Genomic DNA, 21,637 nt, shown 5'->3' with positions numbered 1-21,637 from the left:
TTTAAGCATGACCAAGTTGAGTGTTGGTTTCTTCAACGATCAATCCTATCTTAAACACAACACTTCAAAGCAAATTGATTAGTATTCAAAAACACAATCAATTATGTTTAGAATCATTAAAACAAGATAGGAGAGTAGACCCTTGGGCTTACAATCTCCCCCTTTTTGATGATGACAAACAAAATTGATTATGAGGTGTGTGTGGAGTGACATAGTAGGCAAGTGAATACTGGAACTCCCCCTCAATATATGCACACATATAAATGATACAAGTTATAAGCAAGTGGTGCATATAGTCAATTGAATAGATAATCAATTTCAAACTTCTCCCCCTTTTGTCATCGACAGAAAGGGTGTAAAAAAAGAAATTTAGGAGTGGATAACTCCCCCTAAATCAATGCTTATGGTATAAAAATATATAACCAAGTAATGCACATATACCTGTTCATGATCGAGATGTTGACATATGTCAAGATGTTAGGTATTTTAATTAAAGTGAAGATACCTCTCCAATTTAGAAAAACTAAGAAGGCTAAGAATATCAATTGAGTGATTTTTAAGATTAAAAATTTGACATCTCATTCATGCAGATACTACCAAACAAAGATTATATATATAAATACTATATAGATAAGCTGGTTAAAGACACAAAGTATTTATTTGGCAATTTCTTTGATTTGATCCGCACTCCATATGTTTAAGGCACTTCGGATATAGCAAATTCTATCATCACTAAGGGGTTTTGTAAAGATATCCGCTAATTGTTCTTCAGTGTTGATATATTTTAAGCAAATATTCCCTTTTTGTGAGTGATCTCTAATGAAGTGGTGCCTGATCTCAATATGTTTTGTTCTTGAGTGTTGTATGGGGTTCTTTGTTAAGCTTATAGCACTAGTGTTGTCACATTGGATGAGAATATTGTCCATTTTAATTGCATAGTCCATCAATGTGCTTTTCATCCATAGGACTTGAGCACAGCAAGCTCCAGCTGCCACATATTCTGCTTCTGTTGTGGACAGAGCTACTAAATTTTGCTTCTTGCTAAACCATGAAACAAGTGATTTACCCAAGAATTGGCAAGTCCCACTAGTGCTTTTCCTATCTACTCTACATCCAGCAAAGTCTGCATCTGAATATCCGATGAGAGTGAAGGAAGATGATCTTTCATACCACAGTCCTAGACTTTGGGTTCCTCTTAAGTACTTGAAGATCTTCTTAACTGCTGATAGGTGAGATTCTTTAGGATCCGATTGAAATCGAGCACAGAGATAGACAGTAAACATAATGTCTGGTCTGCTGGCTGTCAAATAGAGCAAACTACCTATCATACCCCTATACAATTTCTGATCCACAGATTTGCCAAATTCATCTTTTTCTAGCTTAGCAGTAGTACTCATGGGAATTCTTGATGTCTTACTGCTATCCATGCCATACTTCTTTAATAACTCCTTTGTATATTTTTCTTGATTTAAAAATATTCCATTTTTGTATTGTTTAATTTGGAGTCCTAAGAAGTAGGTTAACTCTCCCATCATGCTCATTTCAAATTCATTTTTCATTAAGGTTGCAAATTCATCACACAATTTTTGATTAGTTGAGCCACAGATGGTATCATCCACATAGATTTGGACAAGGAGGATATCATGATTTTCTCTTTTGATAAATAAGGTTTTATCCACCTTTCCCATCTCGAATCCCTTTTCAACTAAGAAAGTGCAAAGCCTCTCATACCAAGCTCTAGGAGCTTGCTTTAATCCATATAAAGCTTTATCAAGCCTGAAGACATGATTTGGATGTTTGAAGTCTTTAAAACCTGAAGGTTGCTCAACATACACTTCCTCTTGGATATAGCCATTTAGGAAGGCACTTTTGACATCCATTTGATATAGTTTAAATCCTTTATGAGATGCATATGCCAAAAGTATCCTAATAGCCTCCATACGGGCAACAGGAGCAAATGTCTCATCATAATCTATCCCTTCCTCCTGATTGTACCCTTGGGCTACAAGCCTAGCTTTATTTCTAGTGATAATTCCATTTTCATCCAATTTATTTCTATACACCCATCTCGTGCCAATGACTGGATGATCACTAGGTCTAGGCACTAGCCTCCACACTTTGTTCCTTTCGAATTGACTTAGCTCTTCTTGCATAGCCATCAACCAATATTCATCCTTTTCAGCTTCCTTGATGGATTTTGGTTCTAATTCGGATAGGAACGCCAAATTGTTACTCACACTACGATAGTATGATCTAGTTCTTACTGGCAATGTGGCATCACCTAAAATTTGGGATTCAGGATGATCTACCAATGTTCTCCTATCCCTAGGTAATGAGTCATCATTTTCATTTTCTACTTCCTCACTAGGTAATGTATGACTTGTTGATGCATGAGGAGGAGCACTCAATTTTGGAAAAAGATGTTCAATGGGTTCATCCTCATCATGTGGCATTTCTTGTGGTGTTGGCTCTCTTTCATCAAATGTCACATGCATGGATTCTTCTACTACTAGGGTTCTCCTATTAAATACTCTATATGCCTTACTATGAGAAGAATACCCTAAGAATATTCCATCATCCGATTTCCTATCAAATTTGTGTAAATTATCTTTAATGTTCAAAATGAAGCATTTACATCCAAACACTCTAAAATAGCTTATATTTGGTTTCAAGTTTTTCCAAAGCTCATAAGGTGTTTTCTTAGAAATTGGCCTTAAATATACCCTGTTTATAATATAGCAAGCGGTGCTAACCGCTTCCGCCCAAAAATATCTAGGGAGATCATTTTCATGCAACATAGTTCTAGCCATTTCTTGGAGAGTTCGATTCTTTCTTTCTACTACTCCATTTTGTTGAGGTGTTCTAGGTGCGGAAAAATTATGTTTTATGCCATGTTCATTACAATAAGTGTCAAAATGTACATTTTCAAATTCAGTTCCATGATCACTTCTAATGTACGAGATAGCAACACCTTTTTCATTTTGTATTTGATTGCACAATGTAAGGAAGTTTTCATAAGTTTCATCTTTGTGTGCTAGAAATATGACCCATGTGAATCGTGAGTAGTCATCCACAACTACAAACACGTACCTCTTTCCACCTAGGCTACTAGTCTTCATTGGTCCAAAAAGATCCATATGAAGTAGCTCCAAGGGGTAGGAAGTTGAAATCATATTTTTAGGTGCAAATGAGCTTTTCAATTGTTTTCCTAATTGACAAGTTCTACAAATGTGATCCTTGATGAATTTGAACTTAGGCAATCCTCTAACACTTTCTTTTGAGGAGAGGGTCGAAATGAGATCCATTCCGGCATGACCCAACCTCCTATGCCATAGCCAAGAATCCTCACTAATGGCATTAAGACAAGTTACATTTTGGAGTCTAAGATCATCTAATCCAATTGTGTAAATGTTATTGTCTCTAGAACCTATGAATTTGACTACTCCATCTATCTTATTTTTAACAATGCATTTATCGGGATTGAAGACAACTTCAAAACCATTATCACATAATTGACTAATGCTAATAAGATTATGGGACAAGCCATCAACAAATAGTACATCATGTATGGGAGAGGTAGAGTTACCTATGGTGCCTTCACCTTTGACTTTTCCTTTCTTATCATCTCCAAAGGTAACGTCTCCACCATCCTTGAGCGATAGGGATGCGAATTGAGTAAGGTCTCCGGTCATATGTCTAGAGCATCCACTATCAAGGTACCATGTGTTCTTCTTGTTATGGCTTTTAAGGCATACCTACATATGAATAGGCAAGTGAGATCCCTTAGGTACCCAAATCTTCCTAATCTTGCTATGTTCATTTGTTTTCACATTAGAGTTCAACTTAATCTTATCTTGTTTAGCATGTAAGCAAGCAACCTTGTAATGACCTTCTAGACCACAATAAAAGCAAATTTTGGTACCGCTAGAAGAAACCTTTTCAAGTTTAGTTTTATAGTTGGATATTGTGGTGTTCCATTTATGTCCAAGTCCACTTTTGTCACTTGACATTCTTTGAAGATTTACAAGCCTATCCAATTTTAATGAACTATTTTCAAATTTTTCAAAAAGTTTCTTTAGTTCATCATACTCAAAAGATAATCTACCATTTTCATGCTTTAGATTGTTGTTTTCATTTGAGAGTTCTTGTCGGTTTTTATTTAAGATTTTGATAGAAGCATTTAACTCATGAATTTCTACTGATGCAATTTTATCAAATTGAATTTCAAGTTCATCATTTGCATTTTGTAGGGAATCAAGAACTTCTTTTAAAACAATAACATCATTTAAAGTGTTTACCTCATTGTTGTCGTTTGTTGAGGCCATGAAGCATACGTTCCTTGCTATCAAGCAATCTTCGCCATCATTTTGTTCGCCTTCGCTTTCAATTTCCTCATCACATGTGGCGGTCATTCCTTTCTTGCCTTCTCTTCTCTTGAAGCGGTTGTTTGAAGTGGGTTCATTGTTGAGTGGACAATCCGAGCGAATGTGTCCAAGCTTCTTGCAACCGTAACATCGTGGTTGAGAAGATCCATCACCGAGTTCTTCTTTCTTCTTGAATGGAGGGTTTGTCCTTCTATTTCTCATCCCTCCCATGTTCCTTTGCAAGAATTTGATCCTTCTTGTTAGGAGGGCAACTTCATCTTCCATGTCTTCTTTTGCATCTTCATTTTCACCTATATTACAAGCAAAAGCAATTCCTTTTCCTTTTTCGATTTTAGTTTCGATTTCGGGTGCTTTTGTTTTGAAAATCATTTCATGGGTGATCAAGGACCCTATTAGTTCATCTAGGTTCAATGTGTTCATGTCCTTGGCTTCGGTGATTGCGGAGGTTTTGGATTCCCAAGACAAAGGTAAGGACCTAAGGATTTTAGTCACTAAATCTCTATTGGAAAATTGTTTTCCAAGACCCCTTAATCCATTTACAAGATTGGTGAATCTAGTGTACATGTCGGCAATTGTTTCATCGGGTGTCATTTGAAAGAGTTCGTATTGCCGAAAAAGATGGTTCATTTTAGATTCTTTTACTTGATTGGTTCCCTCATGGGTGACTTCTAGAGTGTCCCAAATTTCCTTAGCCGAATTCAAATTTGATACTCTATTGAATTCTCCGGGAGATAGAGCACAAATAAGAGAATTCATGGGTTTGGCATTATAATTCGAAGCTTGTTGTTCGGCTTCGGTCCAATCATTTAAATTTCTTGTGGGTAAGATGTATTCATTATTAATTGCTCTCCACATTTGATAGTCTTGGGATAAAAAGATTTTCATTTTGGTTTTCCAAAAACCATAGTTTGTTCCATCAAAATAGGGTGGCCTAGTGTTTGAATAACCTTCATGGTGTTGAGGGTAGTTTGCCATTTTAGAATCTTTACTCTAGACCGGTTAGGGTTTTCTAAAAATTAGAGACGAAGCTCTGATACCAATTGAAATACTCAAGAGGGGGGGTGAATTGAATTTAACTCAAAATTAGGCCTTTTGAAAATTACCTATGAACCCTAATTGGAATTTTCTTCACTTAGTTAAATATTTGGTTAGTGTAAATAATTAGAAACAAAAAGGAAATGTCAAACCAAAAGTTAATAATGGAAATGCAAGACAAGAAAGAACACACCGATGTATAGTGGTTCGGGCAAAGCCCTACTCCACTCTTCTTAAGATCGTCCTTAAGGATTTCCACTATTGAAGACCTCCACGATGCCCGGCTCCGAGGCGGTTACACTTCCAAGGGATATTAAATGAGGATGCCCTTACACCTTTACAAAGACTCTCCATCTCCGCCGAGTTCTAAGCGGTTGCTCTCTAGGGAATTAAAATAAGGAATGCCCTAGCCACCTATACAAGGAATGAAGATTGAATAGCTTGGCTTCTTCTTGAAAGCTTGATGCTCTTTGTAGATCCTTGATTGCTCTTCAATGATGGTTGCAAGTGAAAGCTCTAAAATCCCAACTCAAATAGATTTGCAAGTTGCAAGGCAAATTTGGGGAAAACAAAAATCTCAAGCAATAATAGGTTGCAAGTTTTCTTTGATGCTCAAGGATGTTTTCAAATGATCAAGAGAGTGAGAAAAACTTCTCTACATATTGTATTTATAGCCTCTCCAAAGAATATGACCGTTTGGGGGTGGAAATATCAAAATACAAGAATTAATTCAAATCCCAACGGCTATATTCTGAGCTGTCGCAGGGTTCTCGGAGTTCCGAGACAACGGCCAGAAGAAATAAAATTTCTACTGGACCATTTCTCGGAGTTCCGAGAAATTTTCTCGGAGTTCCGAGAAAATGTCCAGACGCTACTGGACCTTTTCTCGGAGTTCCGAGGGAACTCTCGGAGTTCCGAGCTCGGAGCTCCGAGAAAAATGTCGGAGTTCCGAGAAGCCTAAAAATCCGCAGTTTTTGATTTTTATTGCTTGTTTGATTTTTAGCTTTTGGAACTCAACTCCTATGGTTATTTTGGAATGTTTATGAGGGTCCCAACATGTTGGTCCACCACATAACCATTCACTAATCCATTTTAAGTTCTTAAGTGTTCTTTGAAAAACAAATTGAAAACACTTTGAAAACGTTTTGCCTTGACTTGAAAATCTAAAGAGAAAGGATGTACAATGATACCTATGCAATCTTCGATCCCTCTTTAGCTTTGGTCTTCAAATGATCTTCCATCTTTGGATGCTTGCTTGAGTGATGATGTGAGCTACACTTAGCTCCTTTGGCTCTTGTTTGGTACACCTTTAAGCATGACCAAGTTGAGTGTTGGTTTCTTCAACGATCAATCTTATCTTAAACACAACACTTCAAAGCAAATTGATTAGTATTCAAAAACACAATCAATTATGTTTAGAATCATCAAAACAAGATAGGAGAGTAGACCCTTGGGCTTACAGAGGGTGCCCATTCCCTTATAACCCATCCATATCCATTTCTCAAGTCCGGTGTGGGACTATTTGCTTTTGCGTGGAACCCCAACAATCTCCCCCTCCAAGCAGAAGCAACGTGGACCATCCCCCCCCCCCACGCAGCGGCAACGTGGGAACCACGAGATCTTCTCAGAGGGAATTCCACCATCCTCAGAGGCACATCGGGATTACCGAGATCTTCTCGGGAGTTATCACGCCCCAGCTCTGATACCATTTATTGAGAAAATCTGCCGGGCAATCTGATTCGACCGTGCACAAATTTAACGGAAAAGAAAAATAACACAAAATCAAGCCACAAGATGAACACCAAGATTTTACATCGTTTGGCCAAGCCTACTTCACGGGCAAGAAACACGATCTTCCACTATGAGAAAAATAAAATACAAGGATTATAATGGATTAATCTCAAACCCAAAACCCGCAACCATTTCCTTGCTTCTCAACCCAAGACCGTAGAAGAGAGTAATCCTAGAGAAACCCACAAGAGAAACCGAAGAAGGAACCCAAGAGGAGCCCAAGAAAAAACCCACTTTCTCCTGCCCTCTTTCTCTCTCCCTCTTGCTCTTTCTTTCTCTCTCTTTCCTCCTCTTAGCAGCCGCCACACCAAGCCTCTTTTCCACTCACCACACAAGAGAACAAACTTTCTCTTCTGTACTTAGGTTTCTAAAAAGGGATTTGCTAAGCTCCATCGCAAAAGGCTTTTCGTGGCCGGTATGTTGCACGTTAGACCAGCCACCTCGTGAATGGAGACAAAACTGTTGTCTCCATTAACGAGGTGGCTGGTCTAATGTGCAATAGACCAGCCACGAAAACCCTTTTGCGATGGACACTAGCAATTTCTTTCTAAAAAACCTTAAACGGCTACTTTCTTATTTTTGCCTTCTCGCCTTCCCACCCAAGCAACCTAGTGGTGGGGGGAAATAAGGCAACTTTCCCTACGAGCAGATTTTGTCTTATTCATTTAATTCATCTGATGTGGCTGTTCTCTAATGAAAAGTCAGCCGCTGCTGCCTAGCAAATCCATGTGTGTGTGTGATATTTTCACTAATGCATCTTGTATTTTAGTATTTAAAGAGATGTCAAAAAAGCTCTCCCAAGGAAATTAAAAAAGCAAAAACCAGCTGGGTCCATGCAATTATTAAAACATGGTTGTGCTAATATCATTCCCCTATATAACATGACACTGAATCGATAGCTATTGCATGCAGATGCCCTGCAGTGAAAGTCCTTTCTTTTCATCAGCGGGTTCCCCTTGGTTACAAATTCCAGCCATTGCTTCTACGTAAATGGACGAATCTGGAAATTTTGTGTCTTAATGTATCATTGCCGCCCGCCATCACAGAAAACCTTTCAGAAATCAGTAACCATTGCCAGAAACGGGCTAAAATGGTTGGTTTGATGATGAAATTGCATATGCTTTTGCTACTTACCTTCCAAAGATTAAGTACTTGAATCTGAGCTCTTCCACTCTATCAAAGGAGAATCTGTTGGTTATATTGGAAGGTTGCAAGGAACTAGAGTTACTATACTTGCAGTATTGCGCGGGTTTCGATGTGGACGATGAGATCTTGAAAATGGCTTCTCATATCAGAGACTTTAATTACGAGGGTTCGTCTTCGATTGGGCATTTAACGATTTATGGGACTAGAGGAGGAGTTCTTTGAAGAAGTTTATGGTGAGCTTAGCAAGGCTTTTACTGACTCATGATTTTAATGTTTGCAAACGAAGGATGATATGCAGTGCTTTTCATTTCGTATTGTTCAGAATTTTTAATTCCCTTTTGTTGATATTGGATGGTGAAAATGGACTTCTCTTTCTTAGATTTATTTCACGGAACTACTGTGTTCTTCATCTCTCCAAACAATGACTATCTTTGCATGTGCTAGAATTTAGGGTCATTGGGCATAGAAAATGATATTTTTCAAAGCCTTGTGCTGATTTGAAAGTTGCTTCGGGACAAACACACAAAAGAATAAAGGAAAAAAAAAAAAGAAGCCACAGAGGAGGTGCTAGTTTTGAGTACCCCTTTAACTGCAACTCAAACATTGATCAGATTGTATAAGAGTTATTAGAGGTATGTCATTACTCTCCGAAGGAATTTAGGCTGTGAGAACTCTTGGTCATCAGATCACTGTATTTATTTTTCCATCTTGTTTCAAGAACGAAAACTTTTTTTTGTAGGTAAGCTGGGATCGAACCTGCGAACTCAAGGTTGAGACATAAAGCCTCAACCATTGAGCTACAGGCCCAACCCTATAAAATATGAAAATTTTGCGGTGAAAACGTTTGCTATGTAAATGTTTTACTCAGGAAATTGTTTTGTTACAGTGGAGAACACACCTTAAAAAGATAAAAGGTAATTGCTAGCATCCATCGCAAAAGGCATTCTGCGGCTGGTTAGTCGCATGTCAGACCACCCAACTTCACGAGGTGGGTGGTCTGACATGCGACAGAGCTGCAAATTCCCTTTCGTGATGGGACCCTAGCAAATCCCTTCATATCATTATGAATAAAAGATGATTCATTTGATTTCCATCACACTTGGCTCCATCGTGGATCAAATATCAAGGGTGTCATTTTCCTGGGTCAACAATTTGTTACGAAGCATTTTTAAAAAAAATGTTGTCCCCTGCCCACCCAAACTCAGTTGACCAAAAATTTATTATGATTTCCAAAGCCTTCTTTTTCAAAAGAAATACAACCATTCATGCATCAAATACTCTAATCTTGTTTCCTTTATTGTTCCCCACAAAAGGACTTAAATTCCATGTACACAAGCAATTCAGAATTTTCATAACATGTAAATAGAAAGAGGGGAAAAAGGAGAAATCATATCACAATAACTAAGTACTATAAAGCTGAGTATAAAGAATGGAAAGCATAATTCAGTTTCTTCATCCAAATTGCTGCAACCTCTTTGTTAGAAGCACGCATCCAGAACGCAGCAACAGCAGAGAACCGCCAAACTGCAAAAATCAACAACAATAATAATGAATGAATCATCCTAAACTGAATTATGACTACTCTTCCACCCTACGAAAGGCTGTCCCAGGGAAGAAAAGGGGAGGAATAAATCATCATAAACTCAAGGCCGCCCTTGCAAAAAACAGATGAAAGGGCGCCCCCATTGGTGGAGAACAAAACTTGGCTGCGCAACGCACTAAAATCAAGGGGAAATAGGGGGTGTGGAAATATCAGACAAGGGGTGTAGACTCGACGTCCCCAAAGTGCAGTTGCCTTTTACTAGTTATAAATACACTTTGGTCACGTTCCACCAATGGGGGCAGCCTTTCATCTGGTTTTTGCAAGGGCGCTCTTGATCTTAGCATTCCTCATACTTTTTACGATAATACGCACCCACATTTAACGTGACTTTAATGCTCTTTTGACATTACTAGGGGCGCGAATTATCCTACAGTGGGTGCGAATAAATCAGGCGACAATTGATAACTGACCTGATATTAAAAAACCCTGTATTGATATTTGCAACCATCTTTATTTTCAAACCCGGCGGCTTAGTCAAAATCGCAGCTAAGCAGCGAAGAAAGCTTAAAATAAATCGAGGGGTGCAAATATCAAAACACGAGGAACTAATTGCTAGTGAATTTTGTCCTTTGCCTCTCAGACTTTAGTACAACAAAATCAGAAAAGTACACGTGTGCCCGTATTTTTCAAAAAGTATTGTACGGACCACACCATAGGATGATCCAAACCGTCTATGTGATGTAAATAGTTTGTGTCATTTCTATAGGATGATCCCAGCCCTCCAATCTATAGAGGAATTCCATATTATGGAAATCTCTATAGATCAGTGGCTAAGATCATCCTATGGAAATAATTTTTGGAGGACAACCTATTTAGTATGTGTTCCATCACATGAACGGTTAGGATCATCCTATGATGTGGTCCGTACAGTAAAAATACGGGCTTACCCGCTTACACCATATAAAATCTCCATCTCCACTTTGCCAAAGAAAGAGTGATTTGGACTTTCGAGGATTAGTTTAGGTAAACCATGTAACTTCACCATATAATCCTACCCGTTCGTGTAGGACCCCACTAAACAGACGGCCGTGATCTGACTACAGATCCTGCCAAAGAACAGCCTACAAAGAGAGAGGTAGAGAGAGAGAGAGAGATTAGCTTACCAGCCTTCAATGCAAGTGGGGCCACTGCTCTGCTGACGTGGCGGCTGCTGAGGGTATTGTGGAGCGTAGCCTTGTGGTGCATAGCCCTGAGGAGGGTATCCCTGCGCGTACCCCTGTGGAGGGTACCCTGGTGGAGGATATGCGTTGTTTGGATACCCTACAAACAACAAACACAAACACAAACAAAACAAACCCATTAGACCCATCAACAAAAAAACAAGAAGAAGAAACCCAAATCATCCGTACCCTAGAATATATACGATCTTTTGTTAAAAAAAAGGCCCTATACCTTGAGGAGGAGGAACACCAACAGGGGGTTGCTGATTGTAATAACTCATCTTGGGTTTTGTGAATGAGAGGGCTTTTCTTTTGAGAGGATGAGAGATTGAGGAAATATAAGAGAATTGGTGTTTGTATAGACGAGATTGGAGTTTTATAGAAAGCGATGGGGAAGAATAGAAGACTCGGTTAGATATTCCTTCCCTTTTCTTACTTGGGACAGCCCCGTCTAGTGTATTTATGACTACTCTTTTAGACTAGATGGTGCTGTACAAAGTATAAAACGGGGTGAATATATTATGACTTTCTCGTTTGATAGGCGGTAACAACTAGGTGGGGCCAGCGTACAATACGCGTAGTATGAACATGAAAGGAAGGCAGATTTGGACTCAGGTGGTCCGGTTTTTCTGCCAATGATATGATTCTAAACTTACTCTTTCAGTAATGATGCTATTAATTGGTAAAGACACCCACCTCGTTGAGAAGTCTTTGGCTCCATCAACTTCCAATTCATCTAGATACGGGTTCAACTAGGGCCGGGTGGGGTCTGCTGGGGTTGCTGCCAACCCTAACCTAACCCGAGGTAGCATTACCTCAAACCTAGCTTGACCCAACGCGAGCCTTTAGGTCAATTGGGTCAACTCTAACCCAACCCGTGTAACCCAATCGGGCCGGGATGTGTTTTAATGAACTCAGGAGTGCCCAAACACATGTGTAACCCACTCCAATTCCGACAGAGACTGACCAAGACCCAATTGAAGAATAGCCCGGTTCTGGGTCTATTGACACCCCCAATCCGAGTACATTGGCAACCCTAACAAAGGAGGTACAAATACAGCAATTTTTAGAAAAAGAAAAGAGGTACGGGAAATGCTACAAAACTGGAGTGGAAATATCATTTATCTGAGGTGGTTGTTCTCGCAAGCAACAGCCGAGGCACGAAATGTCTTCTTCAATGGTCCCTAGCAAATCCCTATTATTATTATTATTAGGGCGCTGATTCACCCCCCACCCCCCCCCCCCCCCCTCGGGACGGCTTGCTAACGTTAAACGTTAGGATCTAACTTATATGTCACTTTCCCACCATTTGACCTCTCTCTCTCTCTCTCTCTCTCTCTCTCTCTCTCTCTCTCTCTCTCTCTCCACACACACAACAGGAATGGGCCCAACAGAAACCATTGGTGGAATGGTGGGCCCATCTTTGAACAACGTAGGCCCCGCCCATACCATACCATAGGATAATCCAAACCGTCCATTTGATGGGTCATAAACGTAAATAGGTTGCATCCCAAAATATCATTTCCATAGGCTGTTCCTAGCCCTCCGATTTAAATAGAAACTACATTTTATGCAATGTCTATAGATTGTAGGGTTGTGATCATCCTATGGAAATGATTTTTGGGGCACAACCTATTTACATTGTGGCCCATCAAAATGAATGGTTTGGATCATCCTATGGAGTTAGGTGTCGGCATTGGAGTGGAAGCAAGGAAATCAAAACACGGAAAAAAAGTGGTCTAACAAGTCGGTGTGGGGTCCATTTTGCTATATTTTTCCACACTCTCATCGCTCCTCAATCTTTTGCTGCTCTTATTAGGGGTGGTTATTCGGTTATAACCGAACCGAAATAACCGAAATTTGATAACCGAAATAATTTCGGTTATCAAATTTCGGTAACCGAAACCAAACCGAAATTTTAAAAAATCGAACCGAAAACGAACCGATTAAAAATTCGGTTATTCGGTTATAACCGAATAAGCCGAATAACCGAATAGTAGGAGAAAAAGAGGGAAAAAAGCAAAATCTTTGTTTCGATCAGAGGGCTAGGATGATCCAATCGAAATGATTTTTTGAGCACAACCTAATTAAGTTGTAATCAATCAAATGGACAGTTTCGATCATCCTTTGGAGTGCCCATATAACACCTTTTTTTGAAAAAATAATGGTTTTTATCATTAATTCGGTTAACCGAATTTTTTTTGGAGATAACCGAGACCGAATAACCGAATTGCCAAAAACAAAAAAAAACCCAACCGAAATGGAAAAAAACCGAACCGAACCGAACCTTCGGTTATTCGGTTTTAACCGAATAATGAACACCCCTAGCTCTTATAACGCTTCCCCCCCCCCCCCCCCCCCACTATTCTCATATGAGCTTGTCCACATCGTTACCAACCTTACATGCAACTTTAGGGAGGTGTTGTATGTGTCTCCAATCCAAAAAATTCAAATTAGATGGGCCCATTTATTATCATTTTAATTGAGAAGTGATGTATATGCCCCCATTTTCTTCCCAGGCCACCAACCTCTAGTATATTTATGACCAGTTTTTTAACACTATAGAGGGTGGCCCGGGAAGAAAAGAAGGCGAGTATATCATTTTCCTTTTAATTAGATAAATAAGGTTGCATTTGTCATATGTGGGGTCGGGGCCTTGAGAATTGTGGTCCTCCCTCTTGAGTCGCTAAAATGATTTGATAACCATTGATGGGGACAAGGCAAGTTGCAAATTAGAAAAAAATGAGGCACTCGAATGCTGTAAAGAGGGGCCTGCTTCAAAGGATGATGATCCAAACCATTCATTTATTGGGCCACAATGTAAATAGGTTTTTTCCCGTAAATTATCTCTATTGGATGATCCTAACCATCCGATCTGTAGAGAGACTGCTATAGACACCCCATTTTGACTAAGCCCTAAAAACAAAAACAAAAAATTGGAAAATCCCTGGGCAGCTGGGCCCGGATAAGTCCTCGAGTGCAAATGTATATATATATATATATATATATATATATAAATAAAAAAATTAGCAACTCAAGGCTCTGCGGTTAAATCTTGGAGAGTTCGAGACCGTAAGTGGGCCCTATGAAGTTTCGTCGAGGTTCGACAAAATTTACCTGGGTAATAGGGTTTATTTCGAAAATAGTGCAGAAGAGGGTCGAATTAGTCAAGTCTAGGGGTGCCCTGGGCAGAGAAAAGCCAGTGAAAATAATCCAAAAGGGGGCTGTCCAGATAAAAATGGGTTGGCAAATATGTTGCTTTTTCTATAAAATGGGTAAAAGAGTAAAATACCCCTCTCCGAAAAGGCATTCTTGGAAGACTGGTATTGCTTCCTCTATAAGCAATGAGCAAGGACCCTAAGATCAAAATGGAGACAAGTGTAGGGCCATGATGGAAAGCACATGATTAGGGTTACAGATCTTAGCATAAGGAGAAGTGATCTAGGCCATCAAAGGAGATGAAGGGTTAGGATCAGAACTAGGTCCCTAACCCTAGTTATAAAAGAACAAAAGACAAAGAGAAGGGAGAGGCCTCATTCCAAAGAAAAAAAAAATCAGAGAGAAGGGAGAAGAAGGAGCCGCCGGCCGTCTGTCCATCTCCGGCCAGCCCAAGCTCGACCCCTTTCAGCCTCATCTCCTCCGGCCATCTCCCTTGCCGTCGGCAAGCACCCCCCGATTCCACCTTCACTTTTTCCATCCCCTCTCTATCACAACCCTCCCCCAATCTCCATTAAGTCCGGCAATCCGCCGGAGCTCAAAACCCCATTCCCCCACATCTGTTTCACCCATTTTTCACCTCTTCTGTAAGCAACCCCTTTCTACCACCGCCCAAACTCCACCACCAAATCTCAGCCACCGAGGGGACCTAATTTTCGTCTGAGAAAATAACACAGAGAGAAGGAGAGAGGAGTGGAGAAAGAGCTTCGAAGAAGAGGAAAATGGAGCTCCGGCCTCCCTCCCCGGCAACCTTTCTAGATTCCTGCCTTCCACAGCCACTGTAACCCATATTCACCTCGCCACCGCCCTTCTCCTTCTCCTCCATGGCCGCCACTACCTCCATCCTCTTAGAACCATTAAAACCCATCTCAACCGTCCTCTTCTTCACAGCCACCTCCATCTCCGATTCCCACCCACCACCTCTGTTATTTTTCCCAAAACCCATTTTCAAAAAACCCAAACTCTCTCCACCGCCTCCACTGCCACCTTGAGTCCGACCATCTTCCCACCCCATCTCCGATCCAACCCTCCACCACCGTAGGCACCACCACCATTTTCCATTTTTTTAAAACCCTAAACCTCCATCACCACCAACCACCGTCACCTCCACGAAACCCCATCTTCTTCCTCAGAAAGAAACAGAGAGAGAGAGAGAGAGAGAGAGAGAGAGAGAGAGAGAGTGAGAGAGAGAGAGAGACCCTTCTTCTCCGGCAAGCTGTGCTGGACTCTGGCCAACCCGAACCTCTTCTCTCTTCCCTTGAAACCCATCACCATCCATCTCTTGTTTATCTCGGATTTTGGGGTTTTCATTTTTATTAGAAAACAGAGGTAGAGAGAGAGTGAGATGAGGGCTGTAAAAAAAGGGGTTTGAGAGGTTCTTGCTAGGGTTTATTAGAGGGGACCCAAAGGGGGGAAGAAGAGCTCCACCGCAGCCTTTGCAATTTCATCCAAGTCACCATCAGATCCAACAATTTAGAACAATATCCCATGATTTTGTATATTCCAGTGACCCTCTTCTCTATAATTCGGGCAATCCACATCGGTAACCCCATCGCTCTTGGTATATAATCCGAAAGAAGAAGAGGGGGAGATTGGGGCTTGTGCGCCGATGATTTGAGCATTGTCCGAACCTCGCAATCGCCGCCGGTATATCTCGCGCAAACTCCATTCCGCTTTGACACCATCGTTTGACCCTATCCTGAGGAGCAGATACAGGTAACATTTCCATTTATTTCTAATGATGATCACACTAGAATGTTTGTTCTTGCTTCGTTTCTTTCAATTGAATGGTGTCTATTGCATGATTTGGTTTCAATAGGAGAATCTATTTTGGCCCTGAGCATTGGGTAATTTTGGGATAGTCGGTCCTCTTTAGCTGTGGCTTTGATATATATATTTGAATGTCCTAAAATTGCAGATACATTGGGCTATGATGAGGCTACTCGGAGCCCACATTAATCTTCCTCTTTCCTTTCCTTTCGAGGGTTCTCTTAGTTTTTAGGATTTTCCTTAAATCTTAGGGTTCCTATAGATTTTCGAGGTGTTGTTCATCGATTTCAGAGTTTGTCTGTCGGGTCACGGCTGTGACGGAATGCTTCTTGAGCCAACCCCCTCCCTTCCTGCCTTAGAGTCTTCGCAGGTTAAGGGATTTCTTCCTCTTTAGAGTCAGTCATAGAGAGTTTAAGAGTCTGTCCTACCATCCTAGGGTTTAGGAGTCTGTCCTACCCATGTAGAGTTTAGGATTTTGTCCTATCCCTTCATAAAGTTTAGGATTCCGTCCTTCCATCTATCAGAGTCAGTCTTCAGCATAGGAGTCAGTCCTTCAGCCTTTCAAAAGTCTGTCCTATCATCGTAGGGGTTAGGATTCTGTCCATCCTCTCATCAAGTCATGTGATTTTTATCTGCTCTTGCAGGGTATAGGATGTTGTCCAACCCTTGCAGAGTCGTGATTCTGTCCTATCCCCCCGCAAAGCATAGGATGCCGTCCAACCTTTGCGGGAGATCAGGAGTCTGTCCTACCCTTATGATGATAGGATTCTGTCCTCTTGTGTCAAAAATAACAAAAACACTTCAAAAAACCAAAAATCTCAAAAATCTCGAGTCATTAGGAGTAGTCAGGAAAACCTAGTCCGAACTACGGATGGCTTGATCCCTAGCTGAGGGGTACGTAGGCAGCTCAGGCGTGCAGCTGGCATCCTAAGTCCAGTCACCATTTTTTATCCCATTTTTCCCAAATATTTCTCTCTATCTGGTCCGAACTACGGATGGCTTGATCCCTAGCTGAGGGGTACGTAGGCAGCTCAGGCGTGCAGCTAGCATCCTGAGTCCAGTCACCTTTTTTTACACCATTTTTTACAAATATTTCTCGCTATGTGGTCCGAACTACGGATGGCTTGATCCCTAGCTGAGGGGTACATAGGCAGCTCAGGTATGCAGCTGGCATCCTGAGTTCAGTCATAAATTTCACAAATTTCACAACTTTCACAACTTTCACAACTTCCACAACTTTCACAACTTCAAAAACTTCCATAAGCTTCAAAACCTTCCAAAACTTTTAAAACTACAACAATTCTTCAAAATAACCTTACCAACAATTTTCAAAAGATCTTCCCACAGAGTTAGGAGTCCGTCCTAAGCGGTTGGGGTGTCTTTAGAGTTTGGAGTGTCTCCAGTTTGTGTTGATATGCTGAGTCTTGTAGTGTGAGTGTCCTCAGAGTTAGGAGGCCTCGAGTCGTGGTCGGTTAGACACTTAGTCGATCCGATGGCTAGACTAGAACGCGCTTAGATAGCCCATGGTTTTCCTTAGGATGCACAGCCTACTCACACATAGGATGTAGGGTCCACTTGCATTAGTTAGGGCATATAGGGAGTCCTAAAAATCACAATTCACTTGAACTTAAGTAATGGCACAAGAAGCTTTAAAAACTAGTCAGGTCTAGTTGATCGAGTCTAGGATAGCGGTCCTAGAAGGTTAAGCATTGTAGTTTAGCATAGGTCGCCGAACTACGTTGACACTGATTCTTCCCGAGGCCGGGATACGTAGTGCAGCTAGGATGGATGGCCATCTTGGTCCGAGTCAAGTATCGCATTAGAGTCTAGGGTTTGTCATATTGTATGTTTTGCTGTATTTTCTTACTTTCATGCACAGATCATATACCTTTAGTTGTAGTATGCATGTGTTTGTCCACCAGAACTTAGACACCAATTAGGCATGACACTCATAACCTAGCTATTCTTAGGTGGCATATCTTTCATTTCCTTTTGTGTGTTCTTCTTATTCATCTCCGAGACATGCATGATTAGCTAGACGTTATCTCGGGGATATTCATTCCCATTTCACATAATTTTCGCTCAAAATTCTTCAAAGTTAATAATAAATGGCATAAAAGACCACGTGCTTGCACTTGAGCGAATTGGGGGCGCCTAACCCTTTCCCCATTCTTCATCAGGCACGGACCTTTTGTATCTCTGGTTATCTGTTGCGACAGAGCACAGCATGGGATCCAGGGCCTACTTCCTTGGATGGCGACTCTTTCTTTGTTTAAGGTGCGTCTCGAATCCGGGCTAGTCCCCGAATCGAGAGGTATCTCACTTTACATCGCCGCTCATGCTGTGAGGGGCACTCTTTCGAGAGTTCCTTGGTGGGGCTCTCCCTCACGTGGATGATCCTGAGACTCGCATGGGGGCACGTCCCCCCGCCTCTCTCGGATCGGGGTCCACAACTGCACATTATAGAAATTTCTACAGATCGGAGGGTTCAATCATCCTATGGAGATGATTTATGGGGTATAGCTTATTTAGGACCTCACAAGCACACGATATATAATTTTTCTATAATGAAAATGATATACGCACCCGTTTTTATCACGGCACTCGTCAGTTCATTAAAACAACTCTAACCCGCCACATGTGTTTGTGCCCTCAAGCTCATATAAGCTATATGAGCTTCAAGCTCACAATCATTTTCCTCATATATATATATATATATATATATATATATATATATATATATAGAGAGAGAGAGAGAGAGAGAGAAAAGGGTTCCTAAGGGTGCCCTCATATAGCTTATATGAGGTGGCTCTTTCAAAACATAAGGGCCCCACATTGTTAGGATGATCCGAAGCATTCATTTGAAAGGCCACATCATAGATATGGTGTGTACAAAAAATCAGCTCCATTGGATCATCCTAACACCTCCAAAAGTAGGGGCAAAAATGGATAGACACATTTTGTCCACAAATCTGCCCATTTTTGCCCCCACTTTTGGAGGGGTTAGGATGATCCAATGGAGCTGATTTTTTGTACACACCCTATCTATGATGTGGCCTTTCAAATGAATGCTTCAGATCATCCTAACAATGTGGCCCCCCTATGTTTTGAAAGAGCCACCGCAGCTAAGCTTATATGAGGGCACCCGCAGGAACTGTATTCTCATATATATATATATATATATATATATATATATATATATATATATATATATATATATATATATGAGAAAACGGTTCCTACACATATGTGTAGAAAGTTCTCTACACACTAGCTTAAAATACAGTGGGGGCCCACATTGTTTGGGTGATCCAAGCCATCCATTTTAAAGGCCCTCACATAAATAGGGTGTCTACAAAAAATCAGATCCATAGGATCATCCCAACCCTACAATTTGTGGAGGTAAAATGGATGTCTTTAAACCTTTACAAATTAGTCCATTTTTTGCCTCCATAGTTCGAATGGTTAGGATGATCCTATGGATCTGATTTTTTGTGGACACCCTATCTATGTGAGGGCCTTAAAAATGAATGGTTTGGATCACCCAAATAATGTGGCCCCCACTGTATTTTAAGCTAGTGTGTAGATAACTTATCTACACATATGTGTAGGAACCGTTTTCTCATATATATATATATATATATATATATATATATATATATATATGAGGAAAATGATTGTGAGCTTGAAGCTCATATAGCTGTAGACACCCCATTTTGACCAGACCCAGGTTTGCGTTGTTTGTGCGAAACCTTGTCAAATCAGTGAGCTGGGGTCCCAAATTGGACCCTATCGTAGCTTAAGGTCTCCCTGAGATCCCCATAAAATTTCGTTGGAATCCGAGCTCGTTTGATCAGCGAACGAGATGAATCAGTGTCGTAGTGTAAACCTGTAAGGGGGTGGATTAGCCAAAGGGGGGGTGTCCTTTTGAAAAATAGCCGAGGTTTTGCCTTCTGTCTAATAAGACAAGGCGGCGGAAGTGCGCTTATAAATTCGCGCGCTTTATCCATTTGGAGTGCCAATATCAACGTGAATTTTTTTTTATAAATATGAAAAATCGAGATCACTGTTGAGGGGACGAAAATTCGCAAAAATCCGAGAGGGAGGGCTTTCCTCTCCGGCAACGGTGCCGGAGCTCCGATCATGCTCAAATCTCAGATCTGAGATCTGAGAAGAGAGAAGAAGAGGGGGAGGATTTTGTTTTGATAAAAATCCGAGAGAGAGGGTTTTGCAGAGAAAAGGGAAAATTGGGTTTTCCTCCGTCAGCATCTCCTCCAGCCAAAATCCGGCAAGCAGCCGGTCACCGGTTTCGATCAACCTCTCTGATCCTCCTCCTTCACCTCCACCGGCAAGTTCCTTCTCCGATCGGATCCGTCCCCAGCCTCCGTTCCTCACCGGCCATCTCTGCAAACCCGACAATCTCTTCTTCTCCGGCGGATTTTTTTTTCTTCGATCCCTCCGGGAATCCTTCCGGTCATTCCTCCACTGCTCCGGTCGTATCTCACCGTCACATTCTTCTCCTTCTCCTCCGGCCGATCGATCATCCTCCGGCAACCGCTCCAATCTTTTTCTCCGGCAAGCTCCGGTCATATATTCCATAGCCACTTCACCTTATGCTTATTTCTCTATGCTTTATCCAAATCCACTATTTTCTTAAACCTCGAACCCTAGATCCGATCCTAGCTCCGATGATCTACCTTCTTCTCCGATGAGCTTCCGATCGATTGATTAGAATATCGATCATCTTCTCCGGTAAGCTTCGATCCGATTCCGATCCATCTCCATTCCTTCGATCAAAGCTTCCATCTATTCCAGTGAGATCACTGTTCATTGTTGTAAAAGCCGATTGGAAGGGAAATTGCAGAGGGAAGTTTCAAGTTCCACTCTCAGGCTGTCTCGATTCCGAGTTCAATTTTCGCGTTCCAACCACCACCCACTCCAACCTTCGCCAGAATCCGAAGCTCGGTCCATCTCCATTCCAGATTGCAGGTATTTTCCCTCTTTATTTCATTTACATGGGCAAATACATGACCAAAATTGCTTGAAATCATTTCTCCTTTCTGTGTCTTGGGGGTTGATACCAATACAAGCATGTTTGATAATTTGCACTAACCCTCTGTGCTTCTTATGGTGCTATCTTTCTTGGCACATTTGGGAGTTGCTATGGCCACAGTTAAGTATTGTGATGCTTAAAGATAAGTTAGGTCAGTGCAAGTTTGAAGGCCTAAGTGCAGTGGTATCATTTCCCTAAGCTCGCATTGAATCGCAGGCTTCATCAGGGGCCCTGTTCAGAGGTATAGAAATAATCTCTAGTGGTTATGTCAATGGATGAAAGACATAGATGAAACCTTTGATTAGGACTTTGAATTCATAAGGACCGAATTTTTGCTCATAAATTCGGCAATAGTAGGAATCTGAAATTTTCCTTAAGGCCCTATTCTCTTGTCTCTGTTTGTGATTTTCATGCTTGGATAATGAACTTTTTTATTTAGAATGAATTCCTGAACTCGGTTCCTTGATCCATTATACCT

The 21,637-nt window shown here is 41.0% G+C and overlaps 1 protein-coding gene across 1 annotated transcript; it reads right to left on the bottom strand.

The window, feature by feature from the left end:
• Positions 1 to 9,623: 9,623 nt before the first annotated feature.
• On the bottom strand, positions 9,624 to 11,498 carry LOC143851485 (protein CYSTEINE-RICH TRANSMEMBRANE MODULE 13-like). The gene is made up of 3 exons (XM_077360944.1): positions 11,353 to 11,498; positions 11,064 to 11,220; positions 9,624 to 9,881 (listed from the first exon to the last, which is right to left on the bottom strand). Exons 1-3 carry the CDS (start codon positions 11,399 to 11,401, stop codon positions 9,836 to 9,838), a joined length of 252 nt encoding a protein of 83 aa, XP_077217059.1. The 5' UTR covers positions 11,402 to 11,498; the 3' UTR covers positions 9,624 to 9,835.
• Between the last annotated feature and the right edge of the window lie 10,139 nt (positions 11,499 to 21,637).

The sequence above is a fragment of the Tasmannia lanceolata genome, unplaced genomic scaffold (genome assembly GCF_043159265.1).
Source record: "Tasmannia lanceolata isolate RefF3 unplaced genomic scaffold, GAP_Taslan_0.1 ptg000018l, whole genome shotgun sequence".
NCBI lineage: Eukaryota > Viridiplantae > Streptophyta > Magnoliopsida > Canellales > Winteraceae > Tasmannia > Tasmannia lanceolata.
This window is presented reverse-complemented; position numbering and strand designations above follow the sequence as displayed.

Coding starts and splice junctions, on each gene's coding strand:
- LOC143851485 (XM_077360944.1), bottom strand. CDS start 11,401: ATGAGTTATTACAATCAGCAACCCCCTGTTGGTGTTCCTCCTCCTCAA. Junction 11,221..11,352: donor TGGTGTTCCTCCTCCTCAAG/GTATAGGGCCTT, acceptor TGTTGTTTGTAG/GGTATCCAAACAACGCATAT. Junction 9,882..11,063: donor CCCACTTGCATTGAAGGCTG/GTAAGCTAATCT, acceptor TGATTTTTGCAG/TTTGGCGGTTCTCTGCTGTT.